Source organism: Pomacea canaliculata, linkage group LG8 (assembly GCF_003073045.1).
Source record: "Pomacea canaliculata isolate SZHN2017 linkage group LG8, ASM307304v1, whole genome shotgun sequence".
Classification (NCBI taxonomy): Eukaryota; Metazoa; Mollusca; class Gastropoda; order Architaenioglossa; family Ampullariidae; genus Pomacea; species Pomacea canaliculata.
In genome coordinates this window covers 2,437,256-2,460,537 of record NC_037597.1, presented here as the reverse complement: position 1 = coordinate 2,460,537, position 23,282 = coordinate 2,437,256, and the positions used below count along the sequence as shown (strand labels likewise).

The 23,282-nt window shown below is 39.2% G+C and overlaps 1 protein-coding gene across 10 annotated transcripts in view; it reads left to right on the top strand.

The window, feature by feature from the left end:
• Positions 1-2,648: 2,648 nt before the first annotated feature.
• LOC112569989 (ryanodine receptor-like) overlaps positions 2,649-23,282 on the top strand; it is a 108,871-nt gene continuing 88,237 nt past the window's right edge. For 6 of the 10 annotated variants that reach the window (XM_025248132.1, XM_025248127.1, XM_025248130.1 and 3 more), the window contains exons 1-20: positions 2,650-3,189; positions 4,854-4,982; positions 12,117-12,218; positions 12,443-12,514; positions 13,462-13,537; positions 14,283-14,395; positions 14,887-14,983; positions 15,107-15,200; positions 15,414-15,488; positions 15,849-16,005; positions 16,244-16,411; positions 16,949-17,070; positions 19,406-19,595; positions 19,864-19,999; positions 20,094-20,195; positions 20,453-20,571; positions 21,054-21,187; positions 21,693-21,931; positions 22,612-22,801; positions 23,061-23,271. In XM_025248132.1, the coding sequence (XP_025103917.1) occupies positions 3,130-3,189; positions 4,854-4,982; positions 12,117-12,218; positions 12,443-12,514; positions 13,462-13,537; positions 14,283-14,395; positions 14,887-14,983; positions 15,107-15,200; positions 15,414-15,488; positions 15,849-16,005; positions 16,244-16,411; positions 16,949-17,070; positions 19,406-19,595; positions 19,864-19,999; positions 20,094-20,195; positions 20,453-20,571; positions 21,054-21,187; positions 21,693-21,931; positions 22,612-22,801; positions 23,061-23,271 (2,586 nt within the window). In that variant the 5' untranslated portion in view covers positions 2,650-3,129. Of the gene's footprint in view, positions 3,190-4,853; positions 4,983-12,116; positions 12,219-12,442; positions 12,515-13,461; positions 13,538-14,282; positions 14,396-14,886; positions 14,984-15,106; positions 15,201-15,413; positions 15,489-15,848; positions 16,006-16,243; positions 16,412-16,948; positions 17,071-19,405; positions 19,596-19,863; positions 20,000-20,093; positions 20,196-20,452; positions 20,572-21,053; positions 21,188-21,692; positions 21,932-22,611; positions 22,802-23,060; positions 23,272-23,282 lie in introns of all 10 variants that reach the window. The other 4 variants (XM_025248124.1, XM_025248122.1, XM_025248123.1 and 1 more) reach the window with 2 other exon arrangements.

Below are 23,282 nucleotides of genomic sequence, written 5' to 3'. Positions count from 1 at the left end.
TAAACATCCCCCACCCACTCGCTGTCACCCTAAAATTATCTGCTATCGCTTACAACCGAAGGGGCCGCACTGGCCATCGGGAACACAGAATGCCAGTAACGAATTAGTTGCATAGCAATACCCCAGTGAGTCTTGCCAATCAGACAGGAACCCTTACACTTTGTGAAAAGCTAGCGAAGCACGAGGAAGGCAAAGACTCTGAGTCCCTATATTGGTAGTTTTCTTTAGAGACAGAGAGACTGGTATTATTGCTATCTACGACTCGGTCATAAGTACCATTTCTAAAACTACACAAGGACACTCTTTTATCATCAACGACTGTGGCTGGTACTCAACATAAGTTATCTGTGTTATACTGTTTGGTTTGTATATCTGTGTCCGTGTTTTGGTAGATGGCCATAGAACGTGTCGCATCGCTGGCTCAGCACCGTCGGGTAGCGAGGAAGGGGATGGCCCTGAGGCCATTCCCACCCTAGTTTCGTCCCCTGGCCACGGTGGTCTGGCCAGTTTATGGCCCTTAATTATACGGTAGCCTTGCGTCCCTTCCTCTCTGGTCTCTTTGGTTCTCTTTGGGGTGGATGGGGCTATTTTCCAGGGTGTGCGACACCAAGTTCAGGTATAGGGCTGTGCCTCTTTGTAACGTGTATTATCTCGCGGACGCTGGGCCCTGGGTAGGGAAAGGTTCTGGAGGTTTCTTGAAGCCTATAGAACCTGCCACACAGGTATATTGGACTGGAAGACGGCGGGGCGGAGAGACCTGTGCCCGTCTCTGGGAGTAGTCGGGGTTTGCCACGTGCTGTGTGTACTGTCGCTGGAACTGGCGTACGTGGTGTCTAGAAGAGGGTTCCAGCAACCAGCGTATTTTCCCCGCGTTTGTTTTGAGATAGAACAAAGCGTGTCACGAGCCGTTGGGTGAGTAGGCTTAATTAATATTTACCTTTGTTTTTATCACTACGGTGTGTGACCGAGTGTGACTGCGCGGCCTGTGCATGCGCGCATGTGTGCATAGGTGTGTGCGCGCTGGTGTATATGTGCAGAGCTGGAATGTTGATCGTTGCTGTCACGGGGGTTTGGTGTTTTCTTTTTTAGGTATAATGTTTGGTAGCCGGGGAGTCATTCTTTAATTTGTTTTTTTCTTATTTAATGCTGCTTTGCCTTTTAACAATAAAGCAGCGTGTTGTGATGCTACCACTGTGTACGTGCGTGCGTGCAGTACCCCCCCCCCATCCTTTTACGTAATGTGCGATTGCGAACGCCGTTCACTGTCAACAGGGAGTTTGCCCCCCCAACGCCGAACATCTTCCTACGCCACTGATATGATATCTATGTCTGTGTTGGTGGGGGAGGGGAGACTAATACACACGCTTTATTTAACCGTTAGACCAAAAGACTATTGGAACTATTACATACGTAAACGGACCTGCCTGGTGCAATGGTAACTTGATTATCTATACCAGGGATGCCCAACCTACGGCCCGCGGGCCATATCCGGCCCGCGACGCGGTGCCATCCGGCCCGCGAAACTTCTGCCCACAGTGCAGGAAATCGGCATGTTAGTAATAATAATTAAAAAAAACCGAAAAAATGGAAGAAGTATTTATCCCCACGTAGGGCCGTTTCCCAATCTTTTTTTCGATGGACGAACATTTCGATTCAGTTCTCCGACTTGGTGTCTCTACGATGAGGCCGGACATTCAGAAGTTGGTTTCGGGAAAACAACTTCAAATATCCCACTAATTACTATATAATTAATGGTAAGTACAACTTGTTTCTAATAAAAAATGGTATCTGCTCTATTTTTTTTTTTTTTTTTTTGATTTTTGCGGTGAAGTGGCCCGCGACACGGCTGTCCGAAATGGATATGGCCCGCAGGCCGAAAAAGGTTGGGCATCACTGATCTATACCATGAAGCCCTCACATCAGATATAATAATTATTATCTCCCGTTGTTAACGAGCTTGATTTTTGAGTTCGCTCGATCCCCGTCATTGTACCAGTCAGCCAGCCGGATCGAGTGACCAGCCACAGCACGGCAGCGCCCACGCTCCCTGACTGGCTTGTGAAAAGCGGCTCTGGGCCCAACAGATCAAGTAGTTTGCTTTATAACAAAGCCAGGTGTCACCCCCTGTTGTCGAATGTTACGAAGCTCTCACCTTGAACTTTTCTGCACGTGACAGAACCTCTGACACCTTTCATGAGAATTGTTTCTGACGTACGTCAATACGATTAATGAGAATACATATATATGTACTTCAAAAAATAATTTTAATAGTTCACATGAATTTGTGGGGTGCAGGTGTGTGCTACCTGTCGAACGCTCGTATCCCCTCTCTGAAAACCACACGCACTCACGCGCAAGTAACTTTAACGCGGTCTGGGGAGCCGAAGGGCACTTCAGGTGTATATAAAGGAAAAGAAGATAACGATCGCTCGAACATCGATAAACAGACAACGATCGCAGTTTGTCGCATATACACTACTATATAGATCCTTCTTTCGTCCACTTAAACCTACAATAAATATGGCGACCAGGAAAGCGCACCTTGTGGTTTACTTCACTGCATTCCAAAGCACTGTCCAAACGAAGTAACGTGTGTACAAACATTAACGACAACAAACAACCGGAAGTTAGTGGCGCCAAAACTCTCAAATCCTGGCTGTACGACTACTCACAGTGATGTCACTAAAATACTACTACTACTAAAAACAAACAAAGCTGCCGTTTGTCACAAGAAACGGCTGCAGTCGTGCAGCGTGAAGATGCGCTTTCCGCTCCTGCCTGGCACAAGAACCGTTACAAGAGCGGGTCTGGCAAGGTGTTGCTGCGCGTGCCTTTGAGATGCCGCCAACCAATCGGCGTGCTCCTGTCGTCGTCTGCTCAGCCGTGCCATCGATCGTTCGGTAGCCGCAGCAGCATTTCGCCCGCTGTTCCGGTGACCGTCTGCAGTTCAGCTCGAATAATTTCGATCTCAATGATGTGCTAGCTTCTGCTCTTGTGGGAGGTCAGGCTTGCTTACGCAGGCTTGATTAACCTGGCAACGTCATAGCAATTTCCACAGCTTCCTGAGCCAGAGGTGTTATCCTCTGGCGGTGCCCTTGCGCGTTCTTGGACAGAATCTTGTCTTGAAACATGGCGGACCCCGCAGAAGGAGGGGGTTCCGAACAAGATGATGTTTCATTCCTTCGCACGGTAAGTAAAATTAACTTTTATTTTTATGAATGAAAACAAGATACTGATAGTGCAGTCTGGGTCTTAGACATTGACGATAGCTATACGTAAAGCTCAACGCTATATAGCTACTTAGCACCGTGCTATTTTGGCTTTTAATTTTTGTTTTCTAGGTATTAAAGGTAAATATATATTAAGAAATTAGTTTTACCTGGTTTACCGTTATAAAATAAATGTCAGGTTTAATCTTGCATGCAGACTCTGTTATGTTCTCCAGTGAATCTCTCTCACTCACACCTTGCATCCCAACACACATACACACATACACACACGCACGTTCTCGTTCTCATTTGGCTGAATGATTCACCAAGCCAGAACATGATTGATGGAATGGGGATGGAACATCAGAAAGATAGATTAGTGTTTAACAGTTTTAAAAGTATCTTCAAGATTTATCGTTTAAATGAGGGTCCTGGTTTTACTGGTATAAAAAAGTTTTCAGTCATCTGGCAGAAAAAGTACTTTCAGTCAGCCTTCAGAGGCCGTTTGAAATACTCATAATGTTTTCCTTTGGGCACTTCCTGAGACCAGGGAGTTATTTTCACCAGCTTTTAATTGCTTCAATAATCATGTACACCATTGAGTTCATTAGTTCCCCAATGTTGGGTGTTTAGTATGCCATCTGCACTTTCATATTAGCTGTTTGTCAGGACTCTCAATAAAACTCATATTTAATCACTCACTGGGATCAGGTGGCAACTGACAGTGATTTTTCAGTACTTAATTTACCAAACAGCATGTAAAAACTAGCTGAGATATTAATGTATTTTAACAGTTTATATCGACTGACAAATTTTAGTTATTCTCGAATAGATTGTAGAAAAGACATCAGTTTATAACAATACTTCATGTACCTGTTCAAAGTTAATGAACATGCACACACACACCCTGTCGTTTTCCAGTAATTTAGCAAATAATTCAGGTAGATGGAAACAAGAAAGTTGTGTTGGTGAAGATATTTTATTGAATATTGATATTAGGACAGAAATGAATCAATACATTCAACAAAATTAGGATTAAACATGCTGTAAAATGCATTTTATTATGTCAAGTGAGAGTGTCAAAATATAAAGGGTTGCATGCCCCACTCTAAAGGGTTTATTCAACCAAACTTTTTAATTAATATCTTGCAGTCACCGAAAAAAAAGTTTCACTCTTGCTGGTGCTTGATGTGGAGTTCCAGTTAAAGTAGTTGGTGTTTACGTTAAGCTCCATTATCCTCTTTAAACTGAAGGATGGACTTCAATAATGAATACCTAGAATATAAATATTTAAATGCTTTTCAAAAGTATATTTCAAAGAATTAATTGCTGTGGAATTTTTTGGGGGAAGGGGTTAATTTCATTGAAAAAATAAATGTGCTATTCAATGTCATTAATGTGCTTACCAGTGTTGGTGATAAGTTGATGTATTATGTGGTTTGTATAATTTTTTGTAAAAGCACCTGCCTGCTTTTAGACCAAGTCCTTGTAACTTTTTCATAAAAATCTGTATTTTTTCTTTGAAATTTCCTTAGTTTTCCAGGCTCAGATAGAAGAAGGCTGTGAAAAAGTGATTTAAATTCACCTTTTTCTGTAATATGCAATTTAAGATAAGTTGGGGAGTTTGTTGACTGTTCTGTTCAGGATGACATGGTGTGCCTCAGCTGCCTGTCACCACTGGCTTCCAAAGACAGTAATGCTACTGACAGAGTTTGCCTTTCTGCTGAAGGATTTGGCAATCGCATGTGCTCTTTGGAAGGTATTTCAAACAAGGTAAGGCTGCATGTTATTTGTTTGTCGTGTTCACTTGCAGTGTGTTGTAATGGGATTGCATGCTAATAAGGGTTTTGTACACGAACTGAAAGAGCCTAAATACTCACCCATTTTTGTATCATTATGCACCAAAATAAGCGATCATTGTGTGCAGAACCAGAATGTGACATTGGTTCAGTTTCACACAAAATGCCTAGAGATAAAGGAGATGATTTGAGAGGAAAAGGGGGGTCAGTCAAACATATATGAAACAACTAAAAACATAAAATAAACAGTAAAAGCTCATCAAAAATTAATTGTAATGCATTTAAAGCAAGACAACAACAACTAGAGAGACAACGCTGATGACTATACGGCATGGGACATCCCAATCTAAGAAAAGGGTGTACATCCTCAAGAAAGCACCAGAAATGCTTATCTGGCAGCTAAGAGAGCCAGACAATAAGAGAAGGTATCTCTAGCTCTTCATTATGCTGCATTTTGTATAGCAGATAGACGACTTAAAGTACCTGTTGTTTTCCCATTAACATCTTACATTATCTTTCAAGATGATTGTTGCCATACAACTATAGGTGACATCAGTAGACAGGTTTGGCCAAGACAGTAGAGATATATCCTTGTCATGTGGCTTTGTGTATATTCGAGAGACTGAAGGATAGAGAAAGAAGAGGGGAGAGAAAGGGGGATGCAGAAGGCAGAGTGATGGAAGTTTGCTATCCTCATTATTGCTTCTGATGAGTGTGTACTATTTGACATCAAAGATATATGCATTTTATGAGAAGTAAAGTTTGCAGGAACATTGACTTGGTGATAAGTACCATAAATAAAAGAGCAACCAGACTATATATCAACAGCATGAAATGGTATTTCACCATGCCATATATATTCAGCACATTCTTTGATGCTCTGCATAGGATCTTGGATAAATTCTTTCCTCTTATTTTAATCCCAAGATGACAGCACAGGGGCATGAATACAAGATATTGATAGTGATCAATAGTAAACTGGTCCACACTATCATTATCGCTGTCAGCACATGGCTGTGGAAAACTTCATAAAAAACAATTTAAGATTAAAGGTAAAGAAAGAGCTCATGCTTTTGCTAGAGAATTTAGTACTTCATGATTATGACAGACTAGACTGACTTGCCAGGTATGAAATATTTTTCTGTGGTATTAAATCTTCAAGAAAATGTCACTAAAATGCAAAATTAGATAAATTTTATTAATTTGATAAAAATTTGGTTTAGTTTATGTGGTGGTGGTGGTGGTGGTGTTGGTGGTGGTGGGGGTGTGTGTGCATGAAGGTTATTTCCATAGATTTAATGAAATAGGAAAGATTTGTGCATTTAGTAATAAATCTCATCAACGGAAAGGAACTTGGTGGTTGTCCAAGCAGTTAAGTTAAATCATATTTCAGCACCCAATTAAAGCACACATAGTAAAAATAAATTATAAAAACCATTAAAAAATTATTTAGATGCCAGCAAAAAAAATAAAACTCAGCATTATTGCATACTTCCCATTCCCCCAAGACCTTATGAGAGTTGAGTGCTATAAGTAGGCCTCTGATAATTGCTTGTTTTGTATAGAAGAGAGACCAATATAATTTGTCTGTAAATAGAAAATGCTCACATTGCAAGTAGAAGGATAATGGAGAGGGTGAGGTCGATGGATGACTTGGAGGATGAAGTGACGAAATGGCTGCTCTGGTTATCCCTTTTGTCATGACAATTTAATAACACAAGACTGGCAGGTCTAGACTCACACGAAAGAGGGGGATAAAATTAGAGTTGCATTGATACACTTTCAAATGATTAGGAGGTGGATCTGTATTCATTTTGTATTGAATTTACCAGTTTTGGAAAGACATTTTCTTGCTGTGGTATCTAGCACTAAACCAAAGGCAGAATTTTATTTTCAGTTGTATCAGCCATGGTTTCACTTAAATTTCAGTAAGGTTAGGCACAATGTATATAGATCATTGATCCTTGTATAGATTGTCTGGTATGTGTGAGTGAAAATTCAGAGAAGACAAAGATACTTCATGCTGTTGCATAATTGTCTCCTAGGGACCACTTATAGGTGTAAGAGGAAAAGTTGGCATTACTGTTTTCTGGTCGTTTTACTCCAGCTGCTAATCCAGCAGCAAAAAATATTAGTGGCACTTGGCCAGGTCAAGCACAGCAGAAAACTGCGCAGTAGTTATTGTGACAAAGGCAGCAGAAAGGTTGTACTAAGTAATTCTCTATTTCTCAGAGCATCATTGTGTAACAATGTTTTACTAAGGGATCGTGGCAGGTACCTTGGATGGAGCCAACGACAGTGGCCTTGGTGATCAATTTACCCTTTAGCTACAAACATGCACAAGTTGTAACCAGCAAGGAAACAGAATAAAAGCGGGAATCCCAATGGGCCTTTATTTGAATGGATCTTTATAGATCATCATATTATCTGTATAAATCATAAATGGGACCAGAGACTTTGGAGCTGTTTCTGCAGATGATTACATCTGAGTTGGCATGAATTGGAGAAAGTTGTGTTTAATGAAGTTTCACAGATATAGCAGCATTGATTACATTCTTTTGACTGCAGTGCAGACATCCTGGGGAGCCAGGGGTTGGATGTGGGGGAGAGTGCTATAAATGAGAGGAAAGAGAAATGGAATTATTACCATTCACTGTCATTTTATGTTTTTTTACAGATGTCGTATTGTCTATATTATTGTCCAATCCAGTCCTTTGTGATGTCCCGTGCTGCCATTTTTAGTGTCTCCATCCTTATGCATTACCTTCATTAAAATTCTGTGCATTTTTATAGGAATTTTCATGAATTACAGTCCACACCAGAAATGTTTTCATGTTGTGAAAGGCGACTTAATTGTTCTGTTTTTTTTAGAGAGGTTGGGTTTAGAAAGAATGTTGCCTCAATCTGTACATGTGAATCAGGATAGGTTTGTCAGAAATGGGTAAATCTTGAGTGTCAGATACCAGGCCTTGTAAAGTCACCCTGCTCAGCACCACAAAATTTAAAGTGATTGCTTTACTGATCTCTTTTACTGTATGGAGAGAGTGTTATGGCATCTAAACCCGAAAGCAATTACATTAGTGAGTTTCATACTCTTGTGGTGCAGCATACTTCTTCCAGTTCACCCAGCTGTGGAAGGGCTATCTGACTCTTTAGAGGGTCAGAGAAGGTTAGGAGATATGCACCATCCTTACAAAGAGCTGGCATTGAGATAAGTGCATATCACTTCCCAGTTACTGTAATATCATGGACTACCTTTATCTTTTATGGTTAGACTGTATGCTTCAATAGTCTTTAAAGTTTACTTGAAATTTACAATCTATTAGAGTATGATACAGAATAACCCATTAACACATTGAAATGCAGGGCATTGCTTAAAGTGTTTTAGTTTTACTAAATATTTATTTTAGAGATGATGTGTAGAATTTACTGCAGCAAAATTCTTTGTACTAAAAAATCCTGATTTGGCTTGGTCAAAAGTGCTTTGGCTTTGAGACAACTCCCATTTAAATTGTTGGCCAGGATATTAAAGGACAGAGAGAGGGAAAGATGCTATTTGACCTGTATGTTCCCAGTACTATGTGCAGAATAGCAGCAGGTGATGAACACCCTGCAGGTCTGTGAACCTGAATGATAAGAAATTCCGTCCTCATAAGGATGGTGGTCGTAAAATGTGTAGCCGGAGGAAGAGGCTTTTGTTCATGTACAGGAAGACAGGAATCTGTCCTCAGGGCTAGTTTGTATAAGTTCAAGGACTAGTGAACACCAAATAGGAAGACAGGGAAAGTGAAATTATGACACTTCTATCTGTGCCTGGATGTTCATTATTTTGAAACAAAGTGGCTAGATTCTTAGTACAAATGACTTAGATTAAGAAACTTTGAATCATAGAAATTTAAGACTGAACATGATGAAATTAGGGTGGTGAGTGTGTGTATTGCATGTTCTCCTAGAAACTGTTTAAGCTTAGAGGGTAAAACATAAAACTAAAAGGAAGAATCAAAGTCAAAAAGAATAAATACAGTAGTCAATTCTGAGGAAACAAATACAAAATTTAAAGATAATGCTGTGACCTTTAAGCATTAAAGCCCTCACTTCAGTTCAAGATTTTGTCAGGGTGTTGCAGGTTACCTTTCCCTCTCTTCCTTACCATCCCCAATCTTTAGGTACCCTCTACACTGCTGGGTCAATTGGGGCAGTATGCTGCATTATACTGCTATCAAATTGCTTGGTGTTAACATCCTGTAGGCTTGGATGCTGTTGCCCTAAACACTGTATACCATATGCTCACCTAATGGTACAGGAAACCATCTGGAAGGAAGTCTTTTGAAAGAATAATGTTCTTGCTTCATTTTAGTTTAGGGTGCCATTCTGAGGGGCTGAGTGATTTAAGTCTTCAAAAAAAAAAAAAACATTTATTGCCAACATACCTGTTAGCCTCTATCTTTTATCTTTTTCTGATTAAAGAAAACTACAAAAGTTGTACCCTATAGTTACGTTGACCTGTAGTTCTCTTTCATGGCTGTTCTCCCCAAGGCCCCCTAGAAGACCCCTGAGTTGTATGATTAGAGGCAGGTGGGAAGCAGAGGTAGGGTGCAGCGGTGTATCATCCCTGGTGCTGCTCCTGGCACACGATCATGTTACCTTGCACAATGCCAGCAGATCTGTGTTGTAACCTGCAGCACTGAGCTGTGTGGTAGGGCTGCTGCTAAACACATGTACCTGCAGTGCCTGTTGTGTCAGGGGGAGAGAGAGACCATGTAGGCATGGTGCATCTCTCCCCTCCTTATGAGTGTGTGTAAGAGAGAATCTTAAAAGATGTACTCCTTGTAGGTGTTGGTATAGAGGCCAACCAAGTTATGTTTTATTAAGATTGTGTGTGTGTGTTTTAAAGAGTGAGATGGAGAGATAGGAGAGTTATGTATCTTTAAAAAGAAAATGTACCATGCTGTTGTATGTGTATCAAGTGTTTTGTGAGAAGGTTGCTTCTGCCAAGAATATAGTTATGCCATATGTATAGGTCACTGAGTTTGCAACAGCCTGACTGTATATCAACAAGAGGATAATGTGAACAATCATTTGAAAGGATTTGGTATATTTGTAGCAACTTTAAACACTAATGCTTTGAAGTAGATTAATAATAATGATTATTATAATGCAATTGAAACACTGTCCAAGCTGTAATAAACTATGGCCATGTAATAAAAGAAGTAGAAATCTCTCACACACACGCAATCAAACATTATACTTATCTAATTTTTGTACATGATAAGAAATAATCTAAGTAGGTGAAAGTTCTCCCTAGTGTGAAATGATACTTTGTATGGTAAAGTCTGAAGTTAAAAATATAGTCTCAAGAGTAATGCATTGGTTGGATCAGTACTAAAATACTTCTCAAGCAACTTTAAAAAAAGATCAGTTTCGAAGGTTTGTATACAGATTCATATTTAGCAACAAACTACAACTTACTAAATATTTTAAGTAAATGGTAAAAATCAGGCAAAAATATAGTTTCATTAGCTATTGTTAAATTTCTGTGGCATTTTTATAAAGCTTTGCAATTTCACAGAATAAAAATACAAAATTAAAATACTACATTCAGTCTAGTATAACTGCGTTTTACTGAGTGAATCAGTTCACATATCACATGGTTACTGAGATTAGGAAAATTGTTACACTGAATTATTATTATTATTAATTGTCCAAGGCAAATCTCAGTGAGAAAGCCAAATAGCAAAAACAAACACTTCACAGAATATATTAAATTTCATTATAAGTGAAAATGCATTATCTTCTAGGTGTTCTCTCTACCAGTTATGATATGTCACTATCCCTGGTTTGTACCATGCAATCTTTAAATCAGTGGAACAAATTCTGTTTTTGTATTTTGTTTTTCTTCTTGGAAAATGCTTCCCTGATTGACCAGGGCAGTCCTGTGGTGCCTGTCACCAATACAGTTGGCTGTCCTGGGTTCACCTCTTATGTCTGGAACGCTGCTCTTTTTCTGCATGTGGCATATGTTTACAGAGCTGGCTGCCTTACCGTGATATAGCCTTAGTTGCTTGCTCAGTGTAAAACGCCACTTCCCCCATCCCTCCCTGATTAACCAGTCACCTAAGAGGAGTCTTTTTGGAATTGAGCTGAGAACAGCCAGTTTCTGTTATGTTATATAATTTATTTTGCATTATGATGTACTTCTTTGCAAGTAAGTGCTTGATTCCTCTATCTCACACACACACACATCAACGAGGAGGGATATTAAGGGAACAAGATGCCTCATGCATCTTAAATCTTGGACTTCGAAGAGAATTCATTCAGGGACTTGGTTTATCAGCACAGGCAATCTCAGCAGCAAGTTTGCATGTTTTATTTTGAGGACAAGGACTCTGTTTGTTAGTTCATGTTTCGTTTTAAAGGGATCTTTAATCTACCAGACATATTGCCTAGGTAAAATGCCAGCTACAGACATTAAAAGTATCAGTTACCTTTGAAACATAATGGGCAGAAAACCCTGAAACTGTTTGGTCCTGAGTATGACAGAGCTGGAAGCAGGCAAATTAGACTGGACACAAATCCAGCAAGCACCTCCATGCACTAAAGAGAAAAACTGGGAACACTATCCCACTATCAAATATTCAACACCAATGCTACCTTTGTTTCAATGTGTATTTTAGTATATGATGATTCTTTTTGTATGGAGAATATTCTTTTTCATAAAATGAGATAATTTTGAGGATTTTTCTTTTGTCGCCAACATCATTACTTATTTGTCAAGCCATTTGTTTTCACTTCGATTAGATGCTGCCATTGTAATACATGTATTGTGCATGTTGAGAATGAGGGAGAGAAAATATGAAACAAAATGAGTTTTTTATTGTGTGGCCTTTATCAAGATATATATAAATAATAGCAGCATTATAGAAAAATAAAGGTGCATATGGCCAGAGAGTGAATTAAAAACATTAGTGGAAACACCAGTCAGTCTAAGCTATAAATCAAGTCAGGAAGTGATAGATAAAATACTTTTGATTTGTAGTTATTTGTTAAGTTTTTTTAGTTCATTGTACAGGACAGTTGAAAGGCAGTTGAATTAGCCACTTTGTTGTAGGATGTGCCTCCAGACATCTCAGTATGTGTGTTTGTTCTGGAACAAGCTCTTTCGGTCCGGGCTCTGCAAGAGATGGTCACATCAACATCCCAAGCTTCCACGGTGAGTTATATGTCCTTTGACTTTTTATGTTAATGTTATTCCATTGTTTATAGTCATTGGCAAGTATATAGAAACTTCATGATGCTGATGCATAATATTTTGACTAACATTGCTAATAAAAATATGGTTATAAAGGGGTCATTCTATGATTTGTATCTATGGTCTGCTCCTCTACAACTAAAAATGAATGACAGTTGTGTTTATTGTGCTTATGACTGTTACAGGCAGCTCAATCAGGCCACAGAACTTTGCTTTATGGCCATGCTGTTTTGCTCAGACATTACCATGGAAATATGGTAGGATGCCACTTTTCTCAAGATTTTGCAAACAACAAAAAAAAACCCAATTAATTTGATGCTTGACAGTTTTTTTTAATTGCAGATGTATAATTTGGACACCTTTAAAAATGTTCACCATGCAGTTTTAGTAGAATCTGAGATTCTTTGATATGCAATGAATAATAAATGGAGAGCGTGTAAAGCAGGTGCAGATTTGATGAGCAGTGAGTTCTTAAACTGAAAATTAGAAAAATTCCTTTTATGATTAGACATTGCATATGATTAGACATTACATATATACCCATAGAAAAAAGGGGACGGTAGAAGTATGGATAATGATGAACACTATAAATGAACATTATAAATAGACCCCAAATCTTTAAATTTGCAAAGCAGCAAATTAATGTTTAAGCTTTTTTGTTAAGTTACCAGAACTAATCCTGATGAGGAAACACTGAAGTAATTAGAACATCCTGAAACTTTGTCTTGTCCTTTGCCTGCCCTTCCAAACTGTTGCAACCCTGCCAGTTAAGCATGTTTCTTTGCATCACACATGCTAGTACATGTATACGTTCTATTCTCATCATAAAGCTTTACAAATTTGTTTGTGGCTTGTACAATTTGGAATTCCTCTCACTTTATTCGGTCTTCCTTTCCAACATTGAAGTCAATTCAAGTTTACAGACATGTTTTTCTGCCACTTTCTCCTATATGTGTGCATCTTCTCAGCCACTTTCCCCTGTAATGTGTGCTGGTGGTTGTTCATCCTCTCTGCCTTTTTCTCTTACAATGTGTGGGCTGGTGGCTGTTCATTTCCTCTGTCCCCACCACCATTCTTATCACAAATCATTTTTTCGCCTTTGTGATTTTTTTTTTTTTTTGACTGTTCTTGTTTAAGGTTAGGTTCTTTTCGTTTGTTAAGGACAGACTTTGTGAATGGTGATAACACTAATTTTATATTGCAGTACCTTTCCTGCCTGTCAACAAGCTCATCCAATGACAAGCTTGCTTTTGATGTGGGCTTGCAGGAGACAGCAGAAGGTCATATACTTGAATCTATAAAGTGTTCCCAGAAGTACTTTGAATCATCTATGAAAACTCCTAATCTAAATTACTGATTAGTGTGACATAGACTTTTTCTTTTGACAGAGATAATCATGATATTTATGCAATTAAACTTTGAACAAATGGGTTTTGAAATGTTACTGACAGAGTGATGTGTATAGTGGCTGGTGGTAATTATTTTAAACACACGTGACTGGTAAGTTTCATTTGTGTTGGTAGTTAGGTTAAAAGTTATCATAATATGCACATTTCTTTTTTTCCTGGACATAAATATTTTAAGCTGCTGTTTCTTTTGGCACTTTAGATATTTGCATTGCAGTTTTTTACGGCAATTATTTTCATGATATTTTAAAAATGGTCCTCCTGTCACTTTTAATTTTTTTTTCTGAGTGCACACAAGCATGCAACAGAAAAAGGTGGAATGGCTGATGGAGTGCATTTGCAAATGCATGCTTGAAAAAATGTGTGTGAGTGCAATCTTGAGAATGTGGTGTGTGAGTGCAATCTTGAGAATGTGTGTGTGTGGTGCATGCTTGAGAAAGACACAGAGAGAGAGAAGGGAGAGAGAGTGTGTGTGTGTGAGAGTGCACACCTGAGACAGGTAGAGATAGTTTGTGTGAAATGGGGAAAGATGACAAGGGGGATGAAAATCTGAGTAGAAATTCTGTGCTAATGTTTACCACATTTGTCTGCATTTTTTTTAGTTTTATTTTGCCTGCAGGAGAGTCATGCTGGTGGACAATCCACCCTGCATCCAAACAACGGTCTGAGGGTGAAAAGGTCAGGGTAGGGGACGACCTTATCTTGGTCAGCGTATCCTCAGAGAGATACTTGGTATGTGAGCTATATATTTTAGGTTTGCTTTATAGCTTTGAGAGTGTCAGCCTGTCTTTCGAGACCTTTAAGGTACTAACTGGTTTTCCTGGCTTGTCTGGGTTGATGTCTCTTCCATTAATGATTTTTATTATCATCTTTGGGTATATCACTTTTATTTCAGTCAAGCTTTTTCATTCAGTAAATAACAGGTGTAGTGTCAGTCCAGGGAAATAGTAAAACACTTTTTCAAACAGTGTGAGGCACATATGAGGTGTACATATGAATTCACCTACACGAGCACACATGGTGCATGCTGCATGTTCCTTCCTATATATTTCTATATATTTCATATCTTCACTAAACAGTTTGGGTAAAGTTTCTGCACAGAAACCATTTATTTAGCCAGTCTGGTTTTGCATGCATATTTTGAAACTTAATTTGTGCCCAACAATAAAAAGCAGAGTATTTACCTGCTTCTTTAAAATTCTGTCTTCTTGCATTGCTTCCAGCACATTGGCAGTGGAAACAGTGTCCTAGCATCCTTTCAGCAAACCTTATGGACAGTTGTTCCCATCTGCTCAGGTGCTGTACGCCAAAAAACTCTTGGTGAGTCAGACTGTGTTGCTTTTGGCCTACCATCACTGCCAGCTTGGTTTCAGATATTTAGATCTTTACAATAAGAAACAGCTCAACTTATTGTCAAAGCCTGTAAAATTGTGTTCTTTGCAGGTTATGTGTTTGGTGGGGATGTCCTGCGACTGTTCCACGGCCACATGGATGAATGTCTGGCTCTCCCAGAGGCTGGCAGTGAAAATGAGTTCAAGTGCGTTAAACTTGTCACCCATCTGCTGGACTTATCGCTTGCATTTGTTGTGATTATTGCGAAGTCAAATTTGAATAAAGAGGCAAAAGTTATGTTTAACTTAAATTTAGCTGGGAGTAAAAGACATTGTTCTTTCCCTGGAGTAAGCAAATTTCTTTGCTTGGCTGATGTTGATGTTATTATATCCTGTAAGTAGGGTATTATTTGTTTCAGCTGTGTCATGTATGAGACTGGGGCAGTGTGTAGTCATGCCAGATCTTTGTGGCGACTGGAGCACACTCGCACCAAGTGAGCATACATCTGGTCCAGGATTTTTTTTAAAACAAGCTTTTCTTAATGTCAGTTCCTCTCATACGATAGTTGTCGTAATCATCTTTGCATTACATAGCCAAAAAAAGTGATATGTTTTGTAGAACAATTATCTACATATAAAATTGTGTACAGTAATATGGATGAATCAGAATTACAGAAGTTTTTTGTAATTGTTTTTTTTTTTCTTGTACATATTATGTATTATAGAATTCGGAATATTGGATCCTGCAAAGGTCTGTTTTTTTTTTTTGTCAGAACTTTTTTATTAAGAGTATTTTCAGTGGCACCATAAAGGCTCAAAATTAGCACCAAACAATGTTAACTTTTTTTTTTCAGGTGGGCTGGTGGGTTCATGGGATGGGGACAGCAGTGCCGAATACGGCATGTCACTTCTGGGCGTTATTTGTCAGTGACACCAGACAACCAAGTAGTCACAGTGCATCGTAACCATGCTGATGAGAAAAGCACAGTGTTCTGCCTTGTTCAGTCCAAGGTCAGTTCATTTCTAGAAAATAAAGAATGTGATTCTGTCAAGGCTCTATGTTTTATATTTTTTTAGTGCCACATGGTTCTGTGAAAGAAAATAGAAGGACTTTTAAAAAAGCCTTCTACTTGCTGTAGAATAAAACATATTTGTGCTTTTTCTTTTGTGTATTATTTAGGTATTAAATGTTTACTCAGTAAAGGGTAGATTTCACAGTTTGTTTTTTTTTCCCAAATGCTCTTGTTAGGATGAGAAGAAACAAGGAGAGATGAGAGAAGATGAAGGAATGGGTCACCCAGACTTGAAATATGGTGATTCCATGGTCTTCATTCAGCACAGAGACACAGGACTGTGGCTGTCGTATGTAACATTTGAAACCAAGAAGCGTGGCATTGGCAGAGTGGAGGAAAAGAAGGTAGGGTGGTGGCCTTTTAGTTTTCTAGTGATGAAGTTTTATAGTCCAGCTTGATTCTTCTCGTCATGATTTATTTATTCTGAGAAAGATTTATTTTCATAAAATAAAGATATCATCCCTGTGCCTTGTCTTCTTCATAAATATAGATCGTCTTCCGTTAAGTTTCAAAGAAGAGATCATCAAAGTGTGTAGTGACTGATTTGAAAAAAAAAATGAAGACAATGATATTTACTGTTGAAAATATTGACAAGTCTTCCATGGTTCATGGGTTGTACCAGACTGGATTTATGGATGCCAGGGGCAAACATCTCTTTTAGAGCACAGCTTTGTTTGTTTCAGTGATATTTACTGTTTGGTATATGTTGCCTTTTTGTCATTTTAGAGTAGCAGTAGTGGTTGGTGCAAGCATTCATAAAATATGGCACATTTTTTAAGATTTTGTACATGATTACATGAAGATATATAAAGGAATATGATTGCATTCCTTTTATAGGAAGCAATAGCAGCTTTTTTTGCAAAGAATTTTACTTTGCATAGGCCATCATGATGGTTGAGGGTCACATGGACGATGGGTTTACCTTCTCTAGAGCACAGGAAGAGGAGTCACGGTCTGCTCGAGTCATCAGGAAGTGCCAGTCTTTGTTTAACAGGTTCAACAAGTATGTCTGGAATTTAGTAGTTACCCCGCCTGCCTAACTGTTCACTCTACTTGGTCTTCCCCTCACCCACACACCTTCTGCTGTGGTTTTGTATCACATTTGCTGTGCCCACGCACTGGAAAAGTCTTCACAGAAGTTCAGTGATGTGTGCATGCTTTTTTTGTTATAGCTTTCACTGAGCATGCTTATTCCTTCTGCATGGGTGTCTACATCTTGTTGTTAACATTATAGATTTTGAGTCCTAGCAACCACCTTAAACTATACCGCAGTGTTAACTTAAAGTGTTGATGTGAATGCAGTTGAATGATTCTCAGTTCTTCCATTGTGTTTGGTCACTGCAGAAGCTTGACTGATCTTTGAGCTTCCAAGCGTTCAATCAAATTGCTCAGGAAGAAAATATGCAATGCAGATTACTCATTCATGTCCATCATCCACAAAGAACATTCTTTAAGCATCCAAAAGGACATGGGAACTCAAAGTTAAAACATTACTTACTGCTGCATCAGCTACATGTTCTTGAGTCTATTTCTTTAATCCATAGCTATGAGCAGAGTGTGTATGCATCAAGCATCACCAAATGCCCCAGAAAGGGATATAATTCTATGGCATCAGCTAAAGCTGTCTACTTGAAACTACTGTTTAAATGCTCCAAAATGTGACAAGACCAATAATAGGAAGAATTTAAATAAATAGGCAAGAATGAAAGCATCAGCAAGAGTCCCAACAAAATTACAGTGATATTTATGTGGTAGAGGGTAGCTGGTTGGGATCTGACACACATTGGTACATACACACTGGCGCACGTGCGGACTGTGGGTAGCACAACGAAAAAGATGTTGCATGTTTTCAGTAACCCCATACCCTGTGGCTCACCTGGAGAGAGGGAGATAGGCGGGGCCACATAGCAATGGGGAAAGGTAGCTAGGGTACCTTCTAGAAGATTCGGGGTATGAGGGATAAGAGGGTGGAGTGGAAGTGACAGGGCAGTCAGTGAGAGAAAGAGTTTAGAGGTGAGAGCTTCACCCCATCGAGTAGTGTGTTGGAGGACTATATACGTTTTGCCCTTGCTGAAACCATCAACCAGCACAAAATTAAAGAGGTAGACCACAACAGTATTAACTTGTGAGAAGTAGGAGACTGGTTAATTACCCTATATCTTCCCTGTTAAATTTAAATAACTGGAAAATTTAATATTGACAAAAGTAAACTGCCTAGACCTAATACTGCATGTTATATATGGGTGCATGTGATCCCTTTCTTTCCACTTGTTCTGTTGTGCTAGAGTGCTTCAACCTGGTGACTCCTCTCTTTCAGCAAAATGATGCAAGTAATTAACAGCTACTGATTGAAAGCTTGAAGCAGTTCATTCCTGCCAGTGAATTTGCCTACTGTTAACTTATATGGAGCTTTTTAACAATTGGTAGATGACATTACTTGGCAGTCATTTGTAGGTTTTGCTAATGCTACTTCAGATGTAGCTTTGTTCTAATATTATCCAAGAGAACTAGATGCCTAATTGCAATACATTTTTTTTTTTGGTCATCTAATGCTAGTCAGCTTCAGTGGAAAGTAAGCCATGTAAGCAGCACATAGGTCTGTAAGTGTCTTACTAGCACAACAGCTGGCATCATGTAACATAGAGTGCACATTTGTAGCTAAGTAAATGCTGCTACCTAAGTAGTGTCCTTGCTTACTAATGTGAAAAGCTTGTGCACAAAGACAGGTCATTTGCACATTTTCTGTTTGGCAAATTTTGTTGCTGTCTTTAGGATTGTTCCACAGAGACTTGATGTCTTTTGATTACTCGAATTTGGCAGTTTATTTTGGAGTGAAATGGAAGCAAAGACTTTGATGGTCAACTTAATCTTTGACTACAACAGCTCATTTTGCTAACAGTTATTAGCCAGATGTATATGCATATAAAAATCCTGTTTCAAAATATCTATAAAACAACTTGCTTGTTAACTATTTTTAATACTAAAGAAGATTCTGTTCTATGGAGAAAATTATTCAGCTGTTTACTGAGCATAAAGGAACAGAAAATGTGAAGTCTCCTTCTACCTATTGCCTGTTAAGTAAAATCACAAAAATCGTGAAGGCATTTGACAGCTTTCATTTAAATAACATAAAAAACATTTAAATATCAAACCATGATTTTGAATATTCTCAGCTTAATGTGATATTTCATGTAAAATTTTATTTGTGTCTGGCCATTTCTAGGTGCCAGTAATCAATCTGTGCAAGTGACCACTCTTTGTGCAAAGGTTTCAGCAACTACTAACAGATTAAACTGGTTTGATGTTCCTAATCTTGTTCCATCTTTTCTTGGTTAAAGAGCTTTAGATGCTCTGAAGACGGATGGCAGGACCAGCTATGCCTGGTCTCGCATCAGCTTGTCTGAGGTCATCAAGTGCTTGGAAGATCTCATAGACTACTTTGCTCAGCCAGCACAAGGTGTGGAACATGAAGAGAAACAGAACAGGCTGAGAGCTCTTCGCAACAGACAGGATCTTTTCCAAGAAGAGGTTAGCTGACTCTTGACTAAATACTTTCATGCATTTTTTCCCCTTCAGACATCTGATAATCCTGTCTCAGTAAGAGTTGCTTTTTAAGAATGTTTCTTGGAAGCTTAAATGATAGATAACCAAACTTTAAGAATAGTTTTAACATTCATTTTGATATTCTGTGGAAGGAAAAAATGAGATTATGTCATGTCTAGTAGAGATCACTTCTAAATATCTCTGCAGTACTTTTTTACAAGGTGATTTCTATGGTATATTTCTTATTTTTCAGGGTATGATTGCCTTGATTCTGGAGACGATTGACAAGTTCAGTCAGTACAAGAGTCGGCGACAGTTTGCTCACTATGCTGGAGAAGATGCCGCGGGCAAGTGGGATGACATCTCCAGCTATCTGTACCTCCTTTTAGGTGAGATTAGCATGCCATCAAATGTTGGATGCAGGTCACATGTGCTTTGAAATTTGGTGTCAACGGTATGTTATTTCCTGTTTTGTGTGTGCAGCGGCAATGATCCGTGGTAACCGGGCTAATTGTGCTCAATTTGCACAATCTTATCGTCTGGACTGGCTGGTCAACCGCTTGGAGAGTCAGCAGTCTTCCAAGGGTATGTCAGTTGCAGGTTATGATACAAATGTAGCATAACTGATGCTTTCTGAAATTGTAGCAGAACATTTTGCTGTAAATAAAAATTAGTTTGATCTCTTGGGGTGTTTGAAAGATTTTAATCATATATTGCACATAATATTGTAGATAATGGCCACATAGAATGGAAAGACTAGGAAGGAGGTGGCAGGGAGAAATGTTATAAAGTAGAAGTGAAGCTGCCAACATGTGACTGTGTGGTGTTATTGGTGCATGCAGGTGTGTTGGATGTGCTGCACTGTGTGTTGATTGACAGCCCTGAAGCACTCAACATGATCAAGGAGAAGCACATCATCACCATCATCTCGCTGATTGACAAACATGGCAGGGATCCAAAGGTATTTTTATTTAAATAATATTCTTATATGGTAGAGGCTGGCTTAAACGCCAAGTGAAGGCCTTTGGTCAAAAGCAGTGATCTGCACGCAAGTTAGTTTTGCTCTAGATTGGACAGAGAGAGCTACAGGGAGGAAGGACCACACCCAACCTCCCACTTAGTGGATCCCCACCTGCACAATCAGTTCTGTCTTCTGATAGTCACTTGCGGCACAATAGCCCATCCCCTCTCCCCAACTCCTTTCCTGGTGATTATAAAAGGGAAGGAATAAGTATGGGGAGAGAAGTCATCAAAATAAAGCTTGAAGACAGCAAGTTGCAAGTCACAGTGCTGCCACTGGAAATCATCGCTATCTCAACCAGCAGACTGGTTAAGGATTTAGTCTTGAGGTCAAAATTTGCTTAGTTTGCCAAGTTAGATGGTGATGTGACAACTTATTTTAAACATTTCTGTCTTTATTTATGGAAATTATTGAAACTGCAGGTGCTTGATGTCCTGCGATCACTCTGTGTTGGTAATGGAGTGGCTGTGCGGACCAACCAGAACCTGATTTGTGACAATCTGCTGCCAGGTCGTGACCTGCTGTTGCAGACCAAGCTTGTGGACCATGTCACCAGGTGGGACAATACCTCATATGTTCATTTGTCAACAGTATAGGTGTGAAAAACTCATAGGTGCAGTGTGCCTGAAAGTAAATTACTTTCTATAACAGCCAGAAAAGATTATTTATTAGAAGAAACTAGAAGCTGTCTTTGCCCACTGTTTTTGGGTTCTAAATAAGTAAGGCTCTCTGTACATTATTTTTGTTCTGAAGGATAGTATCATCAGATACAAGTCATATACAGGACATATATTGTGAATCATTACAGGCTTACATCTTTTGTCCAGTTTTCATAAAATTGGGAGCTTATATGTCTTTGCTTCATTGTTGACATAGTGTGCTATTGACAGATGAGGGAGAGAGGATGGCGTCTATAATGAATACCTAAAAGAGGGTCAAAACATGCAGGAAACATGGTCAATCAGGGAAGCAGGCAGGATACCATAGTTTGTGTTTATTTAGCATTTATTAATATTTTTTGCCCATCAGATAAAAAGGTGTACAATTGTTCTTGTTGCAAGTCTGCGCCCGAACATCTATGTTGGGCTGCTTGAGGGGTCAGCCATGTACAAGAAGTGGTACTTTGAAGTAGTCATCATCAACTACCAAGCAGCCAGTCACCTTCCACCTGTCTTACGAATGGGCTGGGCAAGCACTGCTGGCTTCATTCCTTACCCTGGGGGTGGAGAGCACTGGGGGGCCAATGGAGCAGGAGAGGACCTTTACTCTTATGCCTTTGATGGCCTCCATTTGTGGACAGGTAAATGAACTTTTTAACAGCTTTTTGGTATGCACAAGCTTATTTTTAATGTCCATCATGTGGACAGGTTAGTGAACTTTGTGATAGTTTTCTTCCATGGTCTTATGCCATCTTTTATGCATCCTTTTGCACTTTGTAAACCTTGATTTGACACAGACATCCAAACTAGCATACCTTTGCCATTTCAAGCATTGCTTTTTCTATATCTGAAAACTTTTTGTCAGTGGTTTTCCATTTAGACTGGACTGCCATGTTTGTCTTTAAGAGTGTCTCTGCTGTAAGCAATTTTATGGAGAGCATACTAATTGTGAAGCTCCTGCTCTGCTAATGATTCATACAGTTGTGCAGTTACTGGAATTTAGGCAGTGATAATGTCAGACTCTTTTCGGAGTGATACACTGAGTCCTGTTCAACATACTAAAGGTGATCAGTCTCTCAATGAACTTGAAATGTGGTAGGCTAGAAAAATATGGCTGCAAACTCACTTTTCTATAATGAGTGGTGCCATGGCCTCTTATCAGTGGTCTGTCCTCAGAGGCTGAGCATGATCTTTTTCTTTTATAGAACTCAAGTAACAAGACCCAAAAGTTAAAGGCTTAACTTTGTTGATAGAAGATAATTTGAGATCAGCAAATTTGTGTCACTGGTCAATTATGATAACTTGAAATTGCTGTCTCTAGGTGGAAAATCTAAGCAAGTGCGACGGGCAAGCATTGCTCTTCAAAAAGGAGATGTAATTGGCTGTGCACTGGACTTGACTGTGCCACAAATCATGTTCACTGTCAACGGAGTCAAGGTCTGTGGCTTCTTTAAGGACTTCAACACTGATGGCATGTTCTTTCCAGTCATCACAATGTCTGCCAATGTCAGGTAGGACTGATGACAATTATGGCTTGGATAATTCAGATTAAAGGCAACTATTGCTCCCTGAATGTTACAGGCTAGAGCATTCACTAAGAGACCTTTGCTCTTTAGGAATTTGTGTGAAATCATATTAATAAGTCATTCAATATACATGTATGTCTGTGTGAGAGTATGCTACAGAAGCATTGTCTTAATCCAGCAAGATATGCAAGTGTTTGTGTATGCTGTTACATACTAAGTGCAATATATGGAATCTTTTTTTCAGCTGCCGCTATGTTTTTGGTGGTGACCATGGGAGACTCAAGTTTGGACCACCAGATGAGCATTCTCCAGTGATCGAATCATTGCCACCAAAAGAAAAGATGAGAATAGAACCATGCTACTACTTTGGGGAACTGAACAAGAACATCATCAGTGGGCCAACTGAAATCTGTGACTACCATCCTTTTGTGCCGAACCCCGTCAGCACATCCCATGTTCGTGCACT